Here is a 22,681-nt window from a genome sequence, read left to right on the forward strand (position 1 = left end):
CGATGAAAAGCTCGCGGGGGGAACAGCGAATAGCTATTATTAACAGCCGTCCAGACGGCCGTTACGATAGCCGTTACGCTTGAAATTACTCTAATTTCCGCGAATCCGCCACTCAATGAGATGCAAATTCCCCTATTTATTTTCTCACCGGTCTCTCACTCTTAATAAGGCTCTGGCACAATGTTGCGCGCAGGTTCCGGCCCGGGGCCTTGTAATTTCCCCTCTAATATCGAGGCTCGCGTCGGCTAGCGTTACGCTTCCCTTTCTCTCTCTCTCTCACACCCCTCTCTATCGTTAGCGAATTTCAATATAATGTCCCGTTTTTGGCGCCTTTTCGCGACGCAACAGTTTCGCGATCGCGTCAACGCGATTAATCGACTTCTCACCTCGCCTAAGCGCGATTCCGCGCCGATTCGCGCCTGCCCCGCGTCGGTAGACCGCGAGTTTTCTCTTGCGAATCGAACGGGCGTTCTGTTCCGGTGTTATCGGTTGCGATCTCGATGGCAACAGACTGAAAGAGAGCGAGAAGGATAGAGCAGCGCTGGGCCCGGCACGGATCGACGTTCGTGGCGCGCAATCGCGTTAGATCTGATCTGGAGAATTCCAGGCCGATCGTCGATTGCGGGATCTAGCGCGTTACGTGACTAATTAGTTGGGAATTCGAGCGAAATCGGCCGCACTCGATAGTGCGTTACGAAGGTGCACACCCGATAAAACCTTCGACCGACACGTTGTTTTATCGATCGCATTGTGCGCGGGGGAAAACGAATCGGCGAAAAAGTCAGGAAAAACGCGAAACGGAGCTCGCCTAGCCAAACAGAGAGAACGAGAGAGAGGCAGAAACTGCGAGTCTACACGTGACAACACGCGCGACCGGATAAAGCGTGCTCGCACCGTGACGGCATTAATTTATAAAATCGAGCAGCCACCCCCGCCCACGGACGGCCGAGCGATCCCACTTTTCATTCTTCCGCTCGAAAATCGCGTACGAAGCGTTAATTGGTGCACCCTTATTGTCACGGGCCGCGAAGCCACCCCCGAATCGAGCCATTTAACGCTTCGATTGTCTCCGGCCCGTGTAAACGAAAAAAATACACGTGCGCGCGTACCTCTACGAGGGACCGTTGTTTAACATTCGACGAGAAGGGAAAAACGGAAGGAAATATGCGGTGGCTGCATAACGATTCCACGACGATTATCTTTTTTATTTATGCATGCGTTCCGGGAGCCGCGTTATTCACGTCCGCCACACTCAAGGGCCGTCAGCCAAATTACGCTAATTGGTCCCCGGCAACGTTTTTCCAATGTAAATGTTAATTCTGTTGGACACGTACGGGGCGAGTCTAGTAATTGGGTCGGGGTGTAACTGGTAACAGCGTGTAACTCTGTTGCTGTTGTAAGTGAAATAATATTATTCAGAGCAACTTTGTCCTTTTTGTTGTGTTTAGACATTATGGTGTGAATATCTTCATATGTGAATACAAATAAAGATAGTTAAATTAAGTCAGGGAAAGATGGATCAAGGTGGTCAATGTGGATCAAGGTGCAGTTCTTGCATCTTGAAGACTGACGCGACGAAATCGGGATCACCGTATACAGCGAATCGTTGTAAAACTGCAGTGCCAACGGGCCTGTAGGAGGAGCAGGAAAAGCAAGAATCGTGAGACAACCCGGCAGACATTAATTAGCGGTAACACAGTTGCACTAATCCGTGGTCGTGCTCGTCCCCTACAATTTCAGTGCTTTGAAAACGGGGAAGGCGTAGTAGGAAAAAGCACGAGTGGTGCTCGGCCACGCGATTTACCAGGGAAAACTCGGAACAAAAGTGATCAACGCCACGAGTGTGCCACGGTAATTTTCCTACCCCACAGGGACTCGAGGCTGCGTCTCGTTTTCGCGTCCGCATGAATGGAAAAAACAATGGTGGTAGGGGTTGGTGGGGATTGATCGAGGGTGGTCGACGTACGGAAGAAATGCAATTAGAAAAAAAAGGGAGAGAGAGAGAGAGAGAGAAAGAGAGGATGTGGGAGTGAGCACAATGCGGATAAAAGCCGGTCCAGCGGAAAGGAAGGAAAAAGAAATGTGGTATATCGGTGTACGGTGACCGATAACAAGAGCCATGCCCGTCTGGCAATAAATACGAAACAAGAGAAAAAATAACGAAACGTATTTCCACCGTTTATCGGCTGTTTACGACGGCTTCTTGGTCACTTACTGCAATATAGTAAATCGCGTAGGCCGCGTGAATCATTCGTGGCCGGGTGGAGAGTGGAGAGTCCGATCTTCGAACCTCATTCACGATCTGCTCGACGACGCTATCTGCGCGTCAATGCGTGTCGTCTCTCTTTGGTGTTTCTGAAATCACGTTCCCCCTAATCAATCGCGGCACAGAGCTTCGAACTTCGGCCACGCGCGATCCGCCGATAAGGTGCACGTGAACGAACGATGGGCCAGCAACCACGCTCCTGGAATCTGCGTAAGAACGTCTGCCAGCCGTCTGACCGTGTTTCGTTTCGACGCCTTCGACGCGTCGCGATGCGACGATCCTCTTTATCGGGGCCGGTCCGGCGGAGACGGACGCTGTGTACCGTGAAGCCGATTTATTCTTTATTCTCCCGATAACGCGATCCAAACGATGGACAAAGTCTACGGCGCGCGGCGTCAAATCTCGCGGTCATGCGACGCTCGCTTGCCTAAGCGAACCGGAGGGACGCCACGGTGCAACCTCGATTTTTGCGTGGAAATTGCCGATCAATGAGCTGATGTAACTCGTCGATACATTGGCTAGCAGTTATTGTTCGCTGTTCATTTATTAGCCCCTTGTATTACGATTTATTTTATGACACTTTATTTTATAACGTCAACTAGAAAAACTCTGAAAAATGGAATCCGAAACGGAAGAATGTAATTCCTTTTTTAGCGATACATTAACTTGCAAAATAAGTTCAAGACTGCACGTGGTAACCCAGTCTCGAATGTTCGATTTCGTCAGATCGCAAGCGTTCCGATCACGTGAAGGCGGAATGCAATCGACGAGGATCGCCTGCAACGATCGAGGTTGCCCTGGACAAGGCTTCGGAGCGTGCTCTTATCTCGTGTTATTGGCGGCACGCGAAAACCGAAAGAGCCCTATCCGGCCGATGTAGATCCGCTAATCTTGGATTTAGAGGCGCACGACGAAAATACATGCACGGTTGTTTATCGGCGGCCTAATCGTGCGCGCGTGTGTTTACCAAGCGGCCGTCCAGCGAGAGGAAAGATACGGGGGCCCGATGCCCGAGAGAACACAGGCAGTCTCGGTTCTGTTGTTCTTAATCAAGAAACAAACAACTTCTCGCGAGTCTCTACTCCGTTCTGCTCCGATCTGCTTCGCGAAAAAGATCATCGCGCAAAGTCCATTTATAATGCAGTTCGCCGGTATCTTCTGGGTAGAGTGTCTCGATAGAAACGGAGCCAAAGGCACGAATAAACGATCGGGTCGCGGACAGTTAACAATAAGTTTTGCTTCGACGACGACCGGCAACGGAGCGTCGCGGCGTTTGAACAGACGATGGCCGCGAATTAATCAGACCCGTAGCGAGAAATCCTTCGCGGACCGGTGCCGACCACGTTCGAACCATAATTTACAATATCATCGGCCGATCGTGTCGGACAAACGATCCCGCGTTACCCGATACTAATAATAGACGCTAGAATGCACGCCGATTATTTATGACACTGTTACGCAACCGGTTCAACAAGCCTCGCTTGCTCCAGGCGCCGCCGCCTCTGGGGACCAACAAAGTCCCTAGGGGATGCGCTGTTAATTGCATCTTTCGCGATCACCGAGTGTATCCTTCGCAAATCTTGGTTCTCGTGTGGATCTTTGAAAAATCTTTTGATCTCGGAAGGAACAGTCAACTTCACTTGTCAAGTGAAACGAGTATAAATCCCTACTACGCATATCCGCACCGCGCAGTTACCTAAACGTTCTAGAAATCCAGCGCGTGCCCGTAGAGTCGAAACGGTTTTACTGCGCAGAGTGTCCGCAGAAGGGGCAAGCCTTATCCCTGAGAATCTGATACGCGAGCATGGTCTACCCGGTATCCAGGGATTAAAAAGAAGATCGTTGTAATCCGCTTAAATCGATCCGATCCGGGCCGGGGCCGTGGCCATTGATCGATCACCGTGCACCTTTGCACCGTTCTCGCTCGCGTTCACCGAAACTCCAAACACTTTCGGAACTTTACGGAAAAAAGGGAGGAACGGAGCCGAAGAGAGGCGCGATGCGCGACGAAACGGTCGCGCTGTCGACTGTCGGACCCGTCTCGATCCTCGATTCGATCGTGTGGCGTCTCGGAGGCACCTGTATTATTGTCCGGCTGCCAAGCGAATTTTGGCAGTGTGATAGTGGGCCACGGTGCTCTCCCGCATGTTCGCGTGTCGCCAGAGCGAATGCGACGAGTCGGAGCTACATGAATGATGAACATGGTCAGATTAAGGGTAATCGGTAGTCGCGTGTGGATTAAGGGCGACCGGACCGAGCCGATGCGTGATCGCACTGTACAGAATTAACAAAAAAAGATAGTTCGAAACGAATCTTTGAAAATCTTTTCTTCAGCACTAGAGGAGTATCGGGTCTCTTGAACAGAATCAAGTAACGTACAGCTCTCCGGCGCATTAGAAGCTCGAGCAAACAGCTTTTTGCGACGTCGAAGTGTCTCTGTGTACCAACTCACCCCGGCCTCATCTATATTTAAGTTCAAGCCAGATTTCTATGCGATTATTCAAGCGGCCCGAGACACGAAGGTGCCAATAGCGGTAATAGTCGACGGATTGTTTTTTTTCGGGTGCATTCCGCCGGCGCGTATATCAGTGCCATAATTGGAAGCAATAAACCGCGATGGAAGTCGTTCAATAATCCACGTGCCGCCGCATAATAATCCATTACGAGAGTCAAGCGTGTCTCCTGTTTGTCCTTTGGCGGCGGTGTGCGCGTAAACTTCCCTCTCTCTCTCTCTCTCTCTCTCTCGCACGCGCGCGCGACATTTCGATCGACCGAATGCGCGAAGGAAACTCCGGGAAAATTACCGGTTCCTTTGTCCGCGTTAAGACAATTCGCTCGCTTTCGTATTCAAAGCGTGGCCAATGGAAGCGACGGAACTCGGAAGATGTGGGTTTTCATCGAGTTAGCAAACGACGTTCCGTCAGCGAATACAAATCAGGTCACCCCGTGTTCAAGCACACCCACACACGTGTGTATGTGTTGCCCGCCGCTGTCTACCTGTCCGTTTCTGTCCGAGGACCGTGGGACGCACCGGAAGTCGCCCCGGCCATCCACGATCGATCAAAGGTTTCGCAGCTGGGACAATAACTTGCTATCGATCAGGCTCACTGTACACAAACGTCATTCGACACTCTCGTTTGCACACGGAAACGAATTTTATGGAATTAGCTGTGTCGGGCCGAAACTGCGTCGCACGTCTCCCATTCGGACTCTGGCGATTTCACTTTGATAAAAGTTTCACGTGTTTCTCATAGCTTCTTCTGTAACAGTTTTAGTAGTATATCCACTAGAATAAAGAGAACACGGTGGAGACACGTTCGTATCGATTAGGAAAATTTGGCAAGGGTGGTGGATAGAGCGTAGGTAAAGTCGACTGGCTGCTGCACCCCTTGGTGAAATTTATGGTTGCCTTCCTGGTAGCTAGACTTTCACAGGAAACGTGTAATAAAATCATTTTCGAGTATTTCGGGCTCTTAGCTTACAGAATGGATCTCTGACAGTCTCGCAACAATAGAGGCGATTAATTTTCTGTGTCTCCGTGCTCGTTCGTTATTAAATGACTTCTGGAAGAGCGAGCTAAATCACCGGTTATATTAGGGACAATGAAACTGGTTATTTAGGGGTATAATGTCAGGCTTCTTCAGCAGCAATAAATTTTTCAAGGAAGGAATGTAGACACACTTCAACACATCTTCACAATTCTAAATGTAAATCGAATTAGTGTTGTATCTAATTCTCTCTGCGCGCTTATCGTACTTACCTACCAAAAAAGTCATTTGATCAGCCGGTACTATTCCCTTTACGTCAGTTCCACAATCTTTAAACCAGATCAAGAATACAGATCTCTCAGAACGTCAAACCGCACGAGTCCTCGCAACCGATTCGCAACCGATTTGCGACGCAACACGACGCGTCGCTATAATCCTGATAAAACACGTCCGCGTCTGTTTGCGTCGGCGACGACGACACGACATACTTAATATCTTGCTCGTGACCGAAAATCGAAAATATTTTTACCGGTGGTCCATGATGGATTCACGATGTTTTCCAGGATGGCCGCGCACGTGCGTCAACGCGCGCGCTGCTTACCGATAATGAGCTACCAAATAGGTGAGCATAGCGAGCAACGATAGTGAGCGTTGGCGAGCGTGTTACACCGGGCCCGAGGGAGCTACGTCACCGGAGATTAATACGCGACCGAGCCACCTGCGAAGCTCGACTGATTAGCGATCGAGCCACGATCCGCTAGCTCTTACTCGCTTACTCGCTCGCGCGTTTACACGCGAGCCAGCCAAACCGGCCGGACGCGATAGACACCGTTATCGAGAGCTCTCAGCGACCCGTAATCGCGCTTTTTTCTGCTTTTACTGTCGTAAACACTTAAACTCGGAAGGCGGCTCGATCGCTTTGGAAAAGTTTGGAGAACACGGTGTCAAAGGGTATCGCCGGTGAACTGATCGCAAACCTTGCCGCCTCTCGCTTGCTTCTGGAAACGTTTAACGTGGCTTTCTGCTGGAAATGTGGAATTCGGACAGTCTCTAAACATCATTGGAGGGATGTACACTGCTCTCCGAGTTACTGATTTAGATTGTTTATTTTTTTTTTTAAATTTGATGAATTGGTTGGTCTTCGAAGAAAACCATTTCTTATTTTGAAGCACGTAGGTGTTCTTTCTCTAGCTTCGTTAACGACTCGGTTGTCCGTCAAGATTGGATTGTCAGAGACTCGAACGTGTCAAGAGATTTCGTTAGTAAGTTTGCCGCCTCAAAGTGAACTACATAGGCTAGATAGTGCGTCAGTAGACTGTGACGTCAAAGAAACCATTAAGGTTTCGAAGGCTTCAGGTACTTTTTATTTAGCAATTGAACGCGTTTGAGTGAATTCAGTAGTAGTGGAAACTGTCCTCCGTGTCCAGAGCCCATGAAAAATGTCTCGGTTCTTGGGGAAACCACACTGTGATTTTTTTCGGAGTTGACTGTGACACTTGGAAATTGTCACCGAATCGAACCCGTTCCAGGCGAGTTGGTAACACGAGTAGCATAAGTTTATGTTTCCAGTTAACCTACTTCACGGTCCCTATCTCTCGGATGCATGGAAAATTTCGACGCCACCAAAAATACAGAATATATCGGAGCGTAAGCCGAAAATTTCGTGAGTGGCACGTGAGAGCATGTTGCTCGAAGAGATAGAGAGAGAACGAGAGAGAGAGAGGAATGGAGGTGGGAGTGCGAGAGCACCGAGCGACATTGTAATTAATGTTGCATCAGCAGCCACTAATTAATTATTATCAGCCTTTCCGTTCCCCGTTACCCGTGATCTTTGATCGTGCCAAAAAAAGCGCGCAAAAACAAGTAATATAATTGCCGGCGACATGTGTTTGGAATTTAAAAGCTCGGTACAAATATAAACAACGATAAGAGTGACAGTGATGACATAAGTGTTTCTAAAGAAAGAAAAATCTTTGTTGTTATACGCGAACGGACGCGGGGATTTATTAACGAATCCGAGAGAGGAGATCTATGGCGAGACCGACCGTGACGAACTTCACCGAGTACTATTATTAATTCGAACTTTACGCAAACGTTTCTTAATCATCCGTTACACCAACGGAAAGATCTTCCGAATCTACTTCCGGTTCTAAAAGTTCGAACAACTAATCGACGACTTCGTCGCGTGAAAAGAGTGTTTTAAAATGATCGTTGTAGTTATTTTTTATGAAAAAACCACCAGTCTCCCATAAAGCGAGTCATACATATAGCGAACGATACGGAGACCGCATTAAACATCCCAAAGAAACAAACCACAAATTATTTCCGCACCCCATAAATAAAAAGCAGAAGCATCAGCAGCCGCTCGGAGAATTTATGGTAATTGTTTAGAAAGAGCGTTTCCTCTCAGATTTGGATGAAATTTAAATATGTTATAGATTTCTACGTTTTGAACAACTTTTTCCTATACATGTTACCGCCGCTCGATTTTAGTTTTCGAGATATTCGCAAAAAACTGCATACGAAAATGTAGGAGTGGTCTTTCAAAAGTGAAAGCTCACCCTATATATGTATGTACGGTCAGAGTGAGACCCTGTTTTCTCTCTCGTCTCCGCAGCGTGTTTAGAAGCAAAATGTAAACAAACGCCGCGCTGGGACAGGCTTACGTTGCTGCAGAGCGTGCGAATTTTTGCGAATATCTCGAAAACTAAAATCGAGGGACGGTAACATGTATTGGAAAAAGTTGTTCAGAATGATGACCTTGACAACATATTTCAAGATGATGAAAATCTGAGAAGAAACCCTCTTTCTAAACAATTACCGAATTTATTCATGCAGATTGCTTTCAGGTTTACGAATGGAAAGCCACGAATTAATTAGTAGAGTCAATAAATAAGACGAATGAAATATCAAGAGAGAGAAAGAGAAAGAGACAAAGAGGTGATGGGCTTGGCGAATTTAGGCGGATGGATGTGCGTCGCGGTGCCGTAGACGCCGCTCGTAAAAGCGGCCGTAAAAGACAGCTATAAATGAGGCCGCGCGCGGCACGCAAATGTTCGTAGCGTAGATTAGTTAAAGGAAAAATAGGAACATGTGTTTACATTCACAGAATCGCATTTACGACGCGCGTTCGCGGATTTCTCTGACGTAACAGCCACGCGAAGGCGCGTATACATGCACGACCGTCTGAAAAATATTTGCGCTCCTAACGAGACAGACGCGCTTCTCTTTTCCCTGTCGGCTATTCAAAGGGGGCCACGCGGGACCGTTTGATCCGCGCCGTTTTCCGCAAACACGAATGAGAACGTTTCCTCCCGGCCGAATCTCCGAATGCAAATTTTCATCTTCGTCAAGAATCGGCGATTCTCGAGAATTTTTCTCTTGGTAAAGCCAGCCAAGGAAATGTCCTCTCAAATTACAACATACCGGCTTTTCTCTGAAGTGAATTCTTCTCGCATCAAAGTGCAAATTATCGTAGAATGAATTTTCCACGATAACACACTTTGAGGATAAGTTTAATCGCACAAGGAAAACGGGTTCGGCGCTTTCCGGATAACTCGGTGTCTATGCATTACTCATTGTTTCCACTTGTCCGAGCTCGATCCTAAATGTTGACGGTAGTACTATTTATTTTCTACGATAACTCAGTGCAGGCTGATAATTGTAGAGTGACGAGGTCGACGAAAAACAGATGATATCACACGATCGTAAATATTTATGATCAGTGGAAGCGGCGGGCGATGATCAGACGCGTTGCGGCCGAGCGCAGCGAGTCCCCAAGAGATTCCGCGAATTTTTCCGTATGCTCGTGTCAACAAACTTGCGTCGCACGTGTTCGATCTATCTGAGCGTATTTATCCCATAATTGTGCCATTATCTTGATAAGCAGCGGCGCCGCTAAACATAAGCAACATCGTACAATTTCTTAAACGCGAATTGCAACAGAATTTCGGTTCTTGTCGCGCAGTTTGCAACCCAGTGCCGTGGTTAATGGGTTTAGAAATTCCGGGCTCGAAATTGAAATCCGGTAGATATTGCTGCAGACCGCGCGCCGCCGAAACATAGTTGAAATTGGCCGCGATCAAGGATCGCAGATAGCGTTTAATTGCTGCGCGGCTGTTAAACCTGTTTGTAATCGAAACAAATAAACCTTCCGTTGTTGCGGGCCCCTACCCGGTTGATAGAAACGTTTCCACCGGCAGAATCTCGCGAAAACATCGCGCGGTTCGCGAATATATATCTGCTGGACGGAACGGCGCGGCGCGCGGCGTGTGACAAGCGAGAGAGGTGAAAAACGCCCGAACGGAACGCTCGATAACGACTAATTGGACGTACAAGCGACAAATTGATGTTTACTGCGGCGCGTGTAATGACACACAATTACGATAATGCCGCGTAATTGCACCCGAGATCGGTCTATCGGCGAAGAAAATGAGTTGACGCGACGCGACAACCGACTGGTTTCGCTTTCGCGGGTCTCGATTTTCGTGATCGATCCTTCCCCGTACCATCCGGATCCTTTTTTCCACCTACTCGTTCCACAGAGTGTTTTTCACGCTCGCCACCTTTGTAATCCTCTGTCCCCACCGATATCCGCGAATTTATATCCTCCGAACGCGCCACGGCTGCGTTCATTTTCAAACAATGCTCTTAATCTTCGGTTTAATGCTCTTTGTCGGGCCAACGATCCTTTCTTTATGCTACTGCGTTCTATTCTGTTGTCCTCGCAAATAATGTTCGTGTTGGTTCTACCCGTTGGTTCTTCGGTTTGATCGGGATTGAGAACAGTTCGATAAGAGTGTCAATTTGATCGCAACTTTGTTTCTTCGCGAATGCATTAGATGATTCTAGAAAAAGGTTTAGTAAAACAGTGTTTCTGTCATGTAAAATAAAACAGTTCGAAGTCCTAAACATTTATCGATGCAAGCAATGAAACCCGTACGTTCCGTCGAGAGATACAATGTCGGAACGAGATGAAACAGACCGAATCGTTACAATTTTCACGTAACAGGCCAGGCCGTGACGAAAACCTGTTAATGTCCCCCAGTTTCGCGGCACTGTTTATGTCCAGTTGTTGCATAATGGAGCGTAATAAAAACATCTGGCCGGCAAAACAAACCGATTAGAGAGCAGCGGAAAAAGACGCGGTGCTGTTGGGAGCTGGTTCGAGCGGATCCGCCGAAATATCAAGGAGCTGAGCTTGTCTAACGAGGCGCGTCCGCTTTATTACCGGCTGATTGCGCGTTTCGGCTCCGACCCGGCGCCGATGGATTCGTAAACGAGGCCGAGGGGGAAAAAAATGTATTTTTAACGAGACTGATTGAAAAGGAGCGCGTCAGCTCGCGAAATGAGCGCGGGCTTTTTATAAGCGCACGCCCGGGTCTGGGCCCGCAACATACGCGAAAACAAAAGCACGAGCTATCGGTGATTCGCGTGCGAGCGAGCGTCGCTTCGAGCGCATGACGTTGCAATACCAACGACAACAACGATGATAGCTTCTCCTCTCGTTTTGACGTTTCAAGGTAGCACCTCGCTTGCGAATTCGTGACGCGCAAAAACTGCTCTGGACACTCGAGTGGTCGGCTCTCGCGATTTTTTCGAACCCTTTTGTTAGGGCAGTCTTTGTTCGTGGTGGACGGTCATGGTGAATTCGCTGCATTGTTGTGGTGGGTATGGTTATTCGGTTTTTGGCACTTTGTAACTATGCTCTTTGTTCGATCCATAACAGATTTAATGCATATGTCTTTCTTGAATGTTCTCTACGTCATCTCATAAGTTGTAATACTATTATTTTGCACTCAACGTGGCTGTTAAGAAGAAAGTGCGCTACGATCAGAATGATCTAGGACCTAGAACCTAGGACATGCTGGGCGCAAAGGGCCAAACAGTCCTGTGACAGAGTGACCCGTCTGCGGATAATGTTCCTTTGACCCAGCAGCTGGTGACCCACATATGGTTCGTGTCGGTTTTGGCACGGACATATTCACGCACGGGACGTGTCGGATTTAATGCGGACGTCCACATATGGATCGAATGGATCTCCGCGCGAATGTCCGAGGTACTTCTGCATTGGTCATTCAGAAACGCAATTACTGCGGAATTCCTGCGAAGATAGCGCAAATCCCGTCGTCCATCCTACGAAATCTTTTTCGATAAAAGTTTGCAATTCGCGGGAGTTAAATACCAAGTATTCAAAACGTATCGCTCGACGATCGGCCCGTCGCGTCGCGTTGATCGTCGAGCGATTAACCCGCTAATTAAAAGTATACAGAGACGTATCGAGCAAACAGTTGCGCGCGGCACCTTTGATATTTCGTTTTCCGAAGGACGTCTACCGGGAGGATTCCATCGAACAAACGTCGGGGATGTTTGTCAATAGGAATCCGAAAATTTCAATATAAGGCGTGCAAATAAATTCACCATCATTTTATTGTACCTTTTTCTTAAAACGCAGAAATATGTTAAATAATATAAATTCTATTAAGATCTCTATTTTCGTGTAAACACACTGCAAGAACATGTATCGAACCGACTGAATTTTCGCACCTAATGCAAGACTGGCGGTACAGTGTCCTTATTGTGCGGCGAATTATGCAATCTCTCTCCGCTTGGAATTTCATCGCCTCCGATGGTGTCCCGTGGGTAATACCGGGGAGAGCTCCTCTGTAATTTCGAAGCGGGTGGTATCGAGAACGAAATCACAGAAGACCGCGGTGAAATTGAAGAATCGTTTCGCGCCGCGCCGATTGAAATATTTCACGGTCGATTTAACTCGCGCGAGAGCTCGAACCTTTCAGGTTTGATGTCTATTAATGCTCCCGGCGAGCGTCGCGCGTCGCGCGTCGGATAAATGAAATCGTTAACCGTGCTCTCTGGAGCTCCTCTCTTGTCGTTCCTTCGATCGCTGTTGGCGCTCTGTAACTGTTGTTTGTTAATAGAAAACCAATTAACCTTTAGCCGACCGCGCGTGGTTCGGAGAATCGTTTCATTTGCATGTTTTATAGCGATTTTTATGGTTTTCGCGTTGAATCGACGTCAATTGAAGCAATTCGGGCGAAAGAGCCTCCTTCGAGTTTTAGAATTGCAGAACTGCAATAAAAATCGCTAAATACGTTATTTTATTAAAAAATGAACAGCTGTGTAAAAGGTTAGCTCTTGAACAGTCTCCAACTCTCCAGAGCATTCACGTTCCTAGATCATGTTACCCAGAATAACATTACTATTTTTTTGCAGTGAATTCCGAAGGAAATCTTAAATCTTCCGCGACCGCTGACGCGTTCAACGTCATTCTAAAGCCTATAGCTAGTTACCACTGACGTGGTTCTACGTCATTTTGTATTTACAGCGGGCTACGTTTTATGTTTACTAGGAATTTATCACTTAGATTTATGATTACTGCAGGTATCTCAATTTGATAGCCACGCGTACAGATCCGCGCATGATTATACGAACGATAGAGATTTTACTCGTCACTGTTGATACGTATAAATGTCGCATGTTATTGTTAGGATAAACGACTTTTCAATAGAATAATTAAATCTGCTTACGCAGGCACGTGAAACGACGGAAAACTTTTTTTTTTGAACTGCTAAAGGAAAACTGCGTTGTGTCTTTTTGGACATAATATACAATTTAGAATTAAAATATATATATGTATATTTTTTGGATCTTCGATGACCCAGTCTCCGCGGACCTAGGCAACCAATAGCGTGTCAAAACCAACAATGGGCGACCAATGAAATGCGTACAGAATTTCAAGGACGGATTCAACACGCGGAAGCAAGAAAGAAATTTTATTACGTACGTCCGTCATACTCGGCCTTGCAGTTGAGTTACTATTGTTTTCGTATTTACTCCTTGGCGTAACAATCGTGCGAAAAAATCTCACCTTTAACGTCTTGTTTGCTTTCTTATCAATTGATGGATGCTTTTGCGTCAATTATTTTTTCTAGCGAAGACGCACCGATATTTTTCACTATTCGAACATTCTAAAGATAGTAATCGAGGCGATCGATTAACATTTCAATGGATCGACGAAACTCATTCTCCCACCCTTCAAGTTCTTTCGTCATTGTTCATGTGTTTGTCACTTCATTATAAGCTGAAATAAGATTCTGTGCTTCTATTATGAATATCTATGTGTCCGCCGTCCGATCTGTCGTTATTTTCATCACGACCACGGTTTAAGCAACAGTCAGAATTCATGCCGCACAGGTTGTCCTTTGCTTTATCGTTATTGCATTTTCGAGCGAGGACGGAGCTAGGGTCCCGTGACCGTGTCTCTCCCTTCGTCCTCGTATCTCGACCCTGCACCTTCGACCCGCCCCCGCAATAACGCCGGGGTCGCGCCGCTTCGAATTATGCAACCGGGGAATATAAAAAATGCACCGGGCATCGTTCTGGATGCGGCGCGGCGGCGGACGCTTTGCATACCGTCGAGAATCGGACCCGTTCGTTCCTTCTAGCGTTCTATTATGCCATAAAGCGCGGGATATACATTACGTGCACGCACACGCGACCCGGGCTGCACCGCCACGCGAAAACGCATCGTAATGACAGCCGTAAACAATGGCTCCCGGAAAGACCCCGAACAGAGAGACACTGCGAGATAGAAAGAGAAAAAGAGTAAGGGGGCTTGAAAGGGATGAGAGTAAATCAGAGAAAGAGAGAGGGTAAACGAGGGAAAGAGAGGAGAGACAGCAGTGATTGGGCCAAGGGGAGTCGAGCCGCGTTCCGAGCGTGCTTTCGCGACATCATCGTCGAAGGATGAACCACGATCGACCGGGGACCATCCCTCGCAACAACAAATTGGCTGGACGTATCGCGTTGGCGCATTCTTCGATCGAACTTGATTGCCGCCGTCTGATGAACAGCTCTGCCGAGACAGCACTCGCGAAGAAAACGCATTAGCACGGCTCCATAAGGTGCTCGGGATCATCAATTTTAATAGCGCTCAAGGGCTACCATTGTGCGCCATCGCCTCTATGGGTTGCTTCGCGGAATCCCGATGGTGCTAGGAATTTTAATGTTTATTACCCTACGCGCAACCCAAACCTTCCTTTTTTTTAGCTGTTCGCTTGCTATCGGACACTGATTTTTGTATTTCTCGCTGTTGAAGATTAAACGACAGAGCGCGGGTCTGTTGCAATACAGACTCGTGTCTGATCGATACGAAATCATGATTCCTACCTTTCTGCAAGACAAGAACCCCGGATATTGATGTATCTAATCCCGTCTCGCAAATACTGGAACCGAACTTGCTTGGCAGAGCTTCTCCTTCTTCTCTTCGAGGCGAAAATGTCCGAAATTTTCCAAGAACCGTTTCCCTAGACACGGACCTTGTCACAGCCGGAGGAAACGCGAATTGGCTTTCATCATCGCAATGAACATTATCGCAAGCTTCGGCGATCGATTGCTGCGAATATCGACTCGTCTACAATCGCGAGCCGTTCGACGGATCGCATCGCATCGCATCGCATCGCAGGGGGGTAGGAAAAGAGCAAAAGGAAAAATGGACGTCGCGAGGTCTGAAAGCAGCTCGAGCTTTTTTTCGCGTTCGGTCGAGCCCAGATTAAGTCCATCGAAATTTAAACGCGTCGATTCGCCAGGGTTTTTTTTTTGTTCCCCAGGGGTCTTTTTCCCAGGGTCTTTTTATCGGGAATCGTTATCGACTCGGCCGTGGTACGCGCGCCGAAAAATAGTGCACCGGACGACAAACGTCCCCGTTTTTCGGCTTGATTCCCCGTCGTCCCGGGTCAAAGTCGCCGGCCTGGGAGAGATCGTTCGTTTTCCGTGCGATTGTTCCCGATTTTTCCACTGTAAACAGTCTGTGGTAGGAGGGGAAGCGAAACCTCGTGGATTTCGAAACGCGAGCCTCTCGTACACGGGAAGGAAATATTTACGTTCGGCCTTCAAGGATTGTCGACTGTGCACGGTTATGACCGTACAATTTCTAAATGAAATCTCCCCTGTGCCGCGATACCGTCGCATAGTTTACGGGGACGATCATGATCGCAGGACCCCCCGACGCGTGGTCGTGTAAGCGTCACGCGCCCCGGAATCGCCAAATGTTTCGCCACCCTAATCTCCGGGAGTCGAGGTGGACGTACAGTACTGCCGAAAAGTGTCCGGACGCTGTGGTTTTCGATTCGAAAAAACACGTATTTCTCAGTACGTCTGTTTGTCTATGGAAGCGATAAAACTAATAGCGTCGCACGATATCGAATCCTATAGCCAACAGAAAGCTGGCAGTGTTAGGAACAGTGTTTCTCCTAGAGAATAGTTTGGTCGAACTCGGCGACCCGTCTGGCAGTGTTTTAAGCGTGCAAATGCAGCGATACGGTAGAAAGATAGAGCTTGGACACCTGGGAGCCAGCGTCGTTTCATTCATCTTGTGCAGCCCTGTATCTCCCCCGTTCCCGACACAGTTTTCGCATTGTCGGAGGTAATAGAAATCCTACGGCGAACAAGATAAACAGAAAGAATACAAGCCGTGAGTCATGGTCGGAGAAGTGGTGTTGACTGACCAATTGATTCGGTCCGAGGCGAAGCGCGGGCGTCGAACAATCAGAACTCGGAAAGCACTCTATCATGGGAAACATCGTACGGCCATCCAAGTGTTCCCCGTAACACCGATCGAAAATGGATCCAAATGCATCGTCAGAACAGGAAGACGCTCGACGATTCTTCACCCCTATAAGCACAAACCCCCAATGGTCCAACCGATTGTTCCCTGCTTCGCAAGTGTCGGCTACACTAGACAACACCGGAACAGCATAAACCGAGAAGCACATCGACTGCCAGTCATCTCTGTATTTTGCGGTTAATGCATCCGGCTCGTGGAGCATCCATCATCCCTAGCTTTCCGCCACTTTTTCGATGTAATTAATCACGGGCACCACTGCTTGACCTGAGGCTACGCGTGATCGTAATCCAGAGACGAATCCTTTCCAGAAGGACATAAACAGCAGATAGTATCACGGTATCGTGTGATGCTATCGATCCACCGTTTTGTTCCTCGAAACTGTCCCAATTCTATAGCACGCGTGCACTTTCTATCATGATTTTCAAGCAAGGAATAGCAAAATTGTTGTTGATTTCTTTAAAGTAAGTAATAGCAAAATTGTTGAAGTTCTTTGCAGATTATCGATTAAATATTTGTTGAAATAAGTTGTTCTAGCGATATCTTCGCGACCTGGCGGGTTCCGAGTAGAATCCGAAGGAACGCTTCGATCGAGAGGTTAACCGGGTCTCGGCTCGGACACTTAAACGCGAGTATCGCGAACATTCGGCATAGAGTCGAGGGGAAACTCTTTGACGTCGGTCGAGCCGTTAACTCGGATCTCTCGCGGCCATTAGACCGGATTGCTCACTGACCGGGGACAATCTAATGAACGATAGATCGGGACAATGGTCGTCTTCGAGCTGCTTCGGCTGACTGCACGTCGAGAACGTACGATGACTCGATCGTTCGTTCACGTGTATTCAGAATGACAGCCGTCTATAAATATTCAGCATCCTTGTATCGTTTATTTTATTGAATCTTAATGTGTCGGGTTGACACCGTGTGTCTACAGACGCCACGGGCCAAAAACCTTGGACCGGCCAGTCGATTTTCGGTGAAATAATACGTATATCGCGTGAGACAAATTTTCTTCCGACTCGATGCTAATATTTTTGGAAGCTCTCGGTCCCCGCTTTTCATAAATGAGCTCGTGAGAAAGAGACACAGAGCTAGAAACATGTTTGTCAGTCATTGTCCATACGTAGGCTATGATTAATAGTTCACTTTTTTGCTAATAGCGTTATTCAAACATCTTTTTTTCTAAAATACGACACGTGTAAGTGGTTTCTCCTGTAATGTAAATAGCCGGAGGTGTAACGATTCGCTCCGGAACGACGAGTGCACCGAAATAAATACATAACAAGAAACAACGATATTTGGCCGGAGCGAAACGAATGGACGCATTTTGTGCAAATTGAACGGGTTACTCTTGTTACACCGGTAAAAGCACCGATGTAGATAAACTTCGCGGTGTTCCGGCCGAGCATATCTCTGTGATGGAGACGGGCAATATTGCTTTTTCGAATTTTGCAATAGCATATGCATTCCTGAAATTCAGTAGAGAATTCGCCGCGGTAAGATGAAAAATCGGATCGTTAGTTTTTGTACATTTTATCCATTCAATCGCGCGTCGAAAAATATATCTGACACGTTAACAAAACGAATACCAGAGAATTTCCGATTTTTTAGTCCGAAATAAATTCTAAAAAAAAGTGAAAGATCTCGTCATCCAACTTGTCTGTATTTTTCTTGTTTCTGAACGCTTCTAAGAAAGTTTTATAGCGATGGAGATATTTTTAATTGCACTATAGTTTACTAAAATTATGGAAATATACGGCTTAAATCTTGTATTCGATTAGAGCATAGATTCTGACTGCACTGCAAGTAGGAAATCGAGCTTATTTATCTGTAACGAATTAGACGGATCGCAAGATGTTTAATTCGGTTCAAGGGTATTCTAGTGCTCGTCACGCAGTTCTCGTCCGCGAGAATGCTGTTTTCGATGTATAGGATGACTGTTTTCGTTGAAATTTGAGTCTGCCGGTGAATGGTTGTTGAAGCGATCGCAGACGAGGCTTGAGTCGCTTGAGTTCGAATTCGAATTCGCACGGGCAGATCGTTGAGAATAGGCGGGATGTGTGCACCGGAATTATCGGCAGTCCAGGTTAAATTTGGGTGCGTGGATGTGTCTCTTGGCACCATGGAATCGTTCCTCGATTATCCTGCGGCAGAACGACTGCTCGCGGAAGGCGACCGAGGCGCGACGGCGCGGCGTTTCTATTAAAAGCGGGACACCGACGAAAATTAATCCTAATGCACGAAAACGGCGGACCAGGCGGGTATATTTAGGTCCGTCAAATGGAACCCGGTCGAAATAGAACAAAAGTCGAGCCGCTTTGTCATCCTCGGGAGCCCAGTGATCGTGTGCAACCGAGACGCGACGTTCCATGAAACTGAATCCCCGAAAAATTGGATCGCGGAAAACTATTTCGAACGAGGTCGGCTCCGAGAGGGAGAGAGAGAGAGAGAAAGAGAGAGAGCCAGACTCACGCACGCTCCACTAAACGATACATATTTCCGAAAGCCAATTTCTCGTATTTATTTTTTCACCAACAAATTCGATGGACGCGCCACGTCGACGCCGACCCCGTTCACTATAATTCGCGACCGACCGGCACGAAAATTTCATTGATGCGATATCTATTTCGATTCCCACTTTTGTACACTCATTCTTGAATTGTTTCATTGCGGAGGTACATTTATGCAGTTTTATTTGTACAGCAAATAAACGCGTACGTTTTATTAGAATGTGGAACATTTTGACAGGGTTCTAGTCAGTTTGTTGAAAACAACGGGCGAACGTAGAGCCCGCGGAGGAGCGTTTCGCGATATTGTTTGAACCCCGGTTCACCTTTCGTCGCCGAGGGAATCCATAATTTATTGGACGACGTGGCGCGGCGTGGCGTGGCCCACTAAATTCATACGAGCGACGCGGACAGCAGAAGCAATTCGTAGGTTTGCTGGGCGGCTGGGCCATCGAACGTTTGCGTGGGGTAAACGTCGTGAATACACATTCGGGAGAGCGTTCTCCAACCCCGTGGCAACGGCAGTAGCAACCTCGGCCGCGAATATCGAGGGCCACGTGTCGATCGCACGTGTCTCCTCTATCCCTCTCGCATAAACCGCGAGTGCATGCTACCTGCGTGCGAGCCGCGCGTATTTTACGCGATACGTTACGTTAGGCGAACCTGAGAACGTCCGCCGCGCTGCGCTGCTGGCATCGCGATAGCGGAAGACGCATGGCGAAGACGCTCGGACCTTGAATTAACGATACACATTCGCCCCGGCAAAAGTTCTACGTACGCTCTCCTCGAAGAATATTTGCTTTTTTACTCGCGTCAGTTTAGTGTTCATTTCACCGGCCAGAATCATAAATATGTAACGAGACTTCTGAATGATATTAACACTTGATGAATAGACTGCGGGGTCTTTATGCTAAAGCGCATTTTTAGCGCCGCGTTCGCTTGGATATCGCGCGACTTTTATCGTAATACGCGGTGAAATTTGTTCGGACATTTCCTTTCGAATCGTTTGATGTACTCGTTGAATAGCCATTCAAATCTGACCTGTTCCGCTCACTGGTTCCAGTGTTCAGCACTGGAGTTAGTTAGAAGCTTCTCCTATGTACTAGAACGATATTAAATCTGTGTTTGATATTTATTGCAGCAGGTTGAGCATCCTTATGCACTTTGCTGTGTCAATTAAGAAGCATCACGAGCCAAATAGAAATTTCTTGCCTCCTGCAGCGATCCTAACGAGTTCACAATAATATATCGATATTCTTAACAGTTTAAGTACACACACCGTTACCCAACGATCTCGTAAATACCGAGTTGTCTTCAGTAATGTAATCCAATAATTTCTCTGGAGATTATTCTGTGTAAAAATATCTTTACGGTTCTTCCAGATATACATACTGCCGGTTATTCAAAGCGCTATTAATTGGCTCTTTCGGTAATTAAACTATCAAATTCTATTAACCTCTCCGGTACTTTCATTTTCACTTTTTAATAAATATTCTACTTCAACATGATCACCAACGACAGAGACGCAAGTTCGACGGATTTCCTCGAGAGAAACTGGTAACGCGTGTCGCGCGAACAGTAATATTTGCTGGTTTTCTGAAAAAAAAACCTCAAGCAGATGTTCGACGTTCTCCAAAGTAAGAGTCAATGGAATAAACTGACACCGGTGTGATATGATTATCCGACATCGCTAAACGGAATCAATTGCCGCAGGAATACAAAAAAAGCGTAGAGTCCGCAGAAGGAGTTAATCCTAGCACGAACAGCCGTCGATCCACGGTCAACATTGGCACAGCGATCTTTGTTTCTCGGTAACCGCGGAGAAAGATCGAGGGCCGGTGTGCACGCTAATCGAGGATCCCGCACGTGGTTTTTAAAGTCCGACATAAACGCGCGTGCGGCGGCGGCCACGATTGCATAACCATCAGATATATACACATGTTTTACGTGGCTCGAAGTGCCATTTACATTCTTCGCCGCTTAAATAGAGAGGATTGTTCGTTGAACGTAGTAGCCTATCTAGAGAAAGAGAGAGAGAAAGAGAGAGAGAGAGAGAGAGAGAGAGAGAGAGAGAGAGAGAGAGAGAGAGAGAGAGAGAGAGAGAGAGAGAGAGAGAGAGAGAGAGAGAGAGAGAGAGAGAGAGAGAGAGAGAGAGAGAGAGAGAGAGAGAGAGAGAGAGAGAGAGAGAGAGAGCGGGAGAGAGTTTGTCGCGTAGGGATCGCTTAATTAAGACCAATTACGATTGACGTTATCGCGATAGCGGAATTAGGCAAACAGCCCGTGTGCCGGCGGGATAATGCAAGAAAACGAGCGTCACGGAATGTTTTATCACAGAAAAGAGAGCTCTCGTGTGCGAGAATGTGTGCGTTGCGCTGGCCTCGGATGGGCCACGCAGGCCACAGCTGAAAACACAGCTGCACAAGCTTACACCTGCACGGTGTCGCCGAGCCGGTTTTTTTTCCGCCTCTCGCCTCTGCCTCGCATTATCTGTCTTTTTTCTCCTTTTGCCCGTTTCCGAATGAACGACAGCACGTGTAGCCACGTAGCGACGCGTAACCGAGAGTCTAATGACACCGGGACGTTGCGTCGACGACACGTAACGATCCATCGATCGAGTACTCCGAGATCGATTCGTGTCCGATAGCTGCTACTCGAACGGAGAATCTTATCTTCGAGTAGATTTTTCTAACCGACTTTCATCGCGCCCGATGATTCGCAACTTTGTACAACTGCAACCTCTGCACCCTTACGCGCTAATCCCCTTTTTTCAGCTATCAGTTTACATACAGCGAGCTGTGTGTTGTGAGTCAGCTGATACTAGCCATCTGAATGATTAGAACAGTTTTAACATTGAACTTACCACGGTCAAGTGACCGGTTGTTTATTCTCTACTTATCAAAATGATTAGAAAATGTTTTATTTATAAATTTTGTAATAAAGACACCACGAAGTTTTTACACACCATTGTCAGCAGACCAATAAAAAAGGTGTCCGTCGTCTCAGGACGCAACGAGAGACAAAAAGCTAATTGCACTGTCTTCTGCCAGCTTCTTGCGTGGATTTTGCAAGTAATTGTATTATTGCAAGAGATTATTTAGAGTGTATTCTTCAATAAAGTCTGAGGTAACCAGCGCGTGTAATAGTCAAGCGAGTTACAATCGATTGAGACGCCTTCGAAATTGTTGTGCTTAGATGGGAGGGAAGTGTTTCGAGTTATTAAGGAAATTGCAACAACGATAGGGGAGTTTATCAGGCACGAGCTACACACTGCGTTCGTCACGTGTGAACGACGCAATGCTGCGTGTTACTATACACTTCGGTATATGCGATATCGTCGATCAATCGATCGATTACGCGGAAAAATCACCACACGCATCGTAGTTACACGACGAGAATTTCTAATCGCTGAAACGGCTGATTACAGGTGATAACGTTCGATCCACCTTTCTTCGGAACTCGTCGATTTTTTTTTCGAAAATTACGTACCTGATAGACGATGAACATTGTACTATTGGTTATCAAATTTTTGCCTCCTCATGGAAACTATGACGAACAAAGACTCGACACTTTTGTAAAAGATGACTTAGGTTAATTGGTATCATCCAGCAAGATTTATACTATCGTATACGTTCGTTGTACCCGAGTCGCTCCGTTTTTATTGTGACACTACATACATAATACGATTTCGGTCGTAAGTAAACGAGATTCTCGTAATCGTACTTCCTGTTTCTTAACTCTTCCAGGGTTAGGTTTCCAAACAGCATGGCCTTCTATCTCA

General features: G+C 47.1%; 1 protein-coding gene across 4 annotated transcripts in view; it reads right to left on the reverse strand.

The window, feature by feature from the left end:
• Pdk1 (Phosphoinositide-dependent kinase 1) overlaps positions 1-22,681 on the reverse strand; it is a 578,009-nt gene that overhangs the window by 24,531 nt on the left and 530,797 nt on the right. The window contains exon 1 of one of the 4 annotated variants that reach the window (XM_076429677.1): positions 2,216-2,266. The exons of the other annotated variants lie outside the window; for them this stretch is intronic. Within the exon in view, the coding sequence (XP_076285792.1) occupies positions 2,216-2,251 (36 nt within the window). The 5' untranslated portion in view covers positions 2,252-2,266. Of the gene's footprint in view, positions 1-2,215; positions 2,267-22,681 lie in introns of those variants that run through there. 4 annotated transcript variants of the gene reach the window in all.

This window comes from Lasioglossum baleicum, chromosome 9, assembly GCF_051020765.1.
Source record: "Lasioglossum baleicum chromosome 9, iyLasBale1, whole genome shotgun sequence".
In the NCBI taxonomy this organism is placed as follows: Eukaryota; Metazoa; Arthropoda; class Insecta; order Hymenoptera; family Halictidae; genus Lasioglossum; species Lasioglossum baleicum.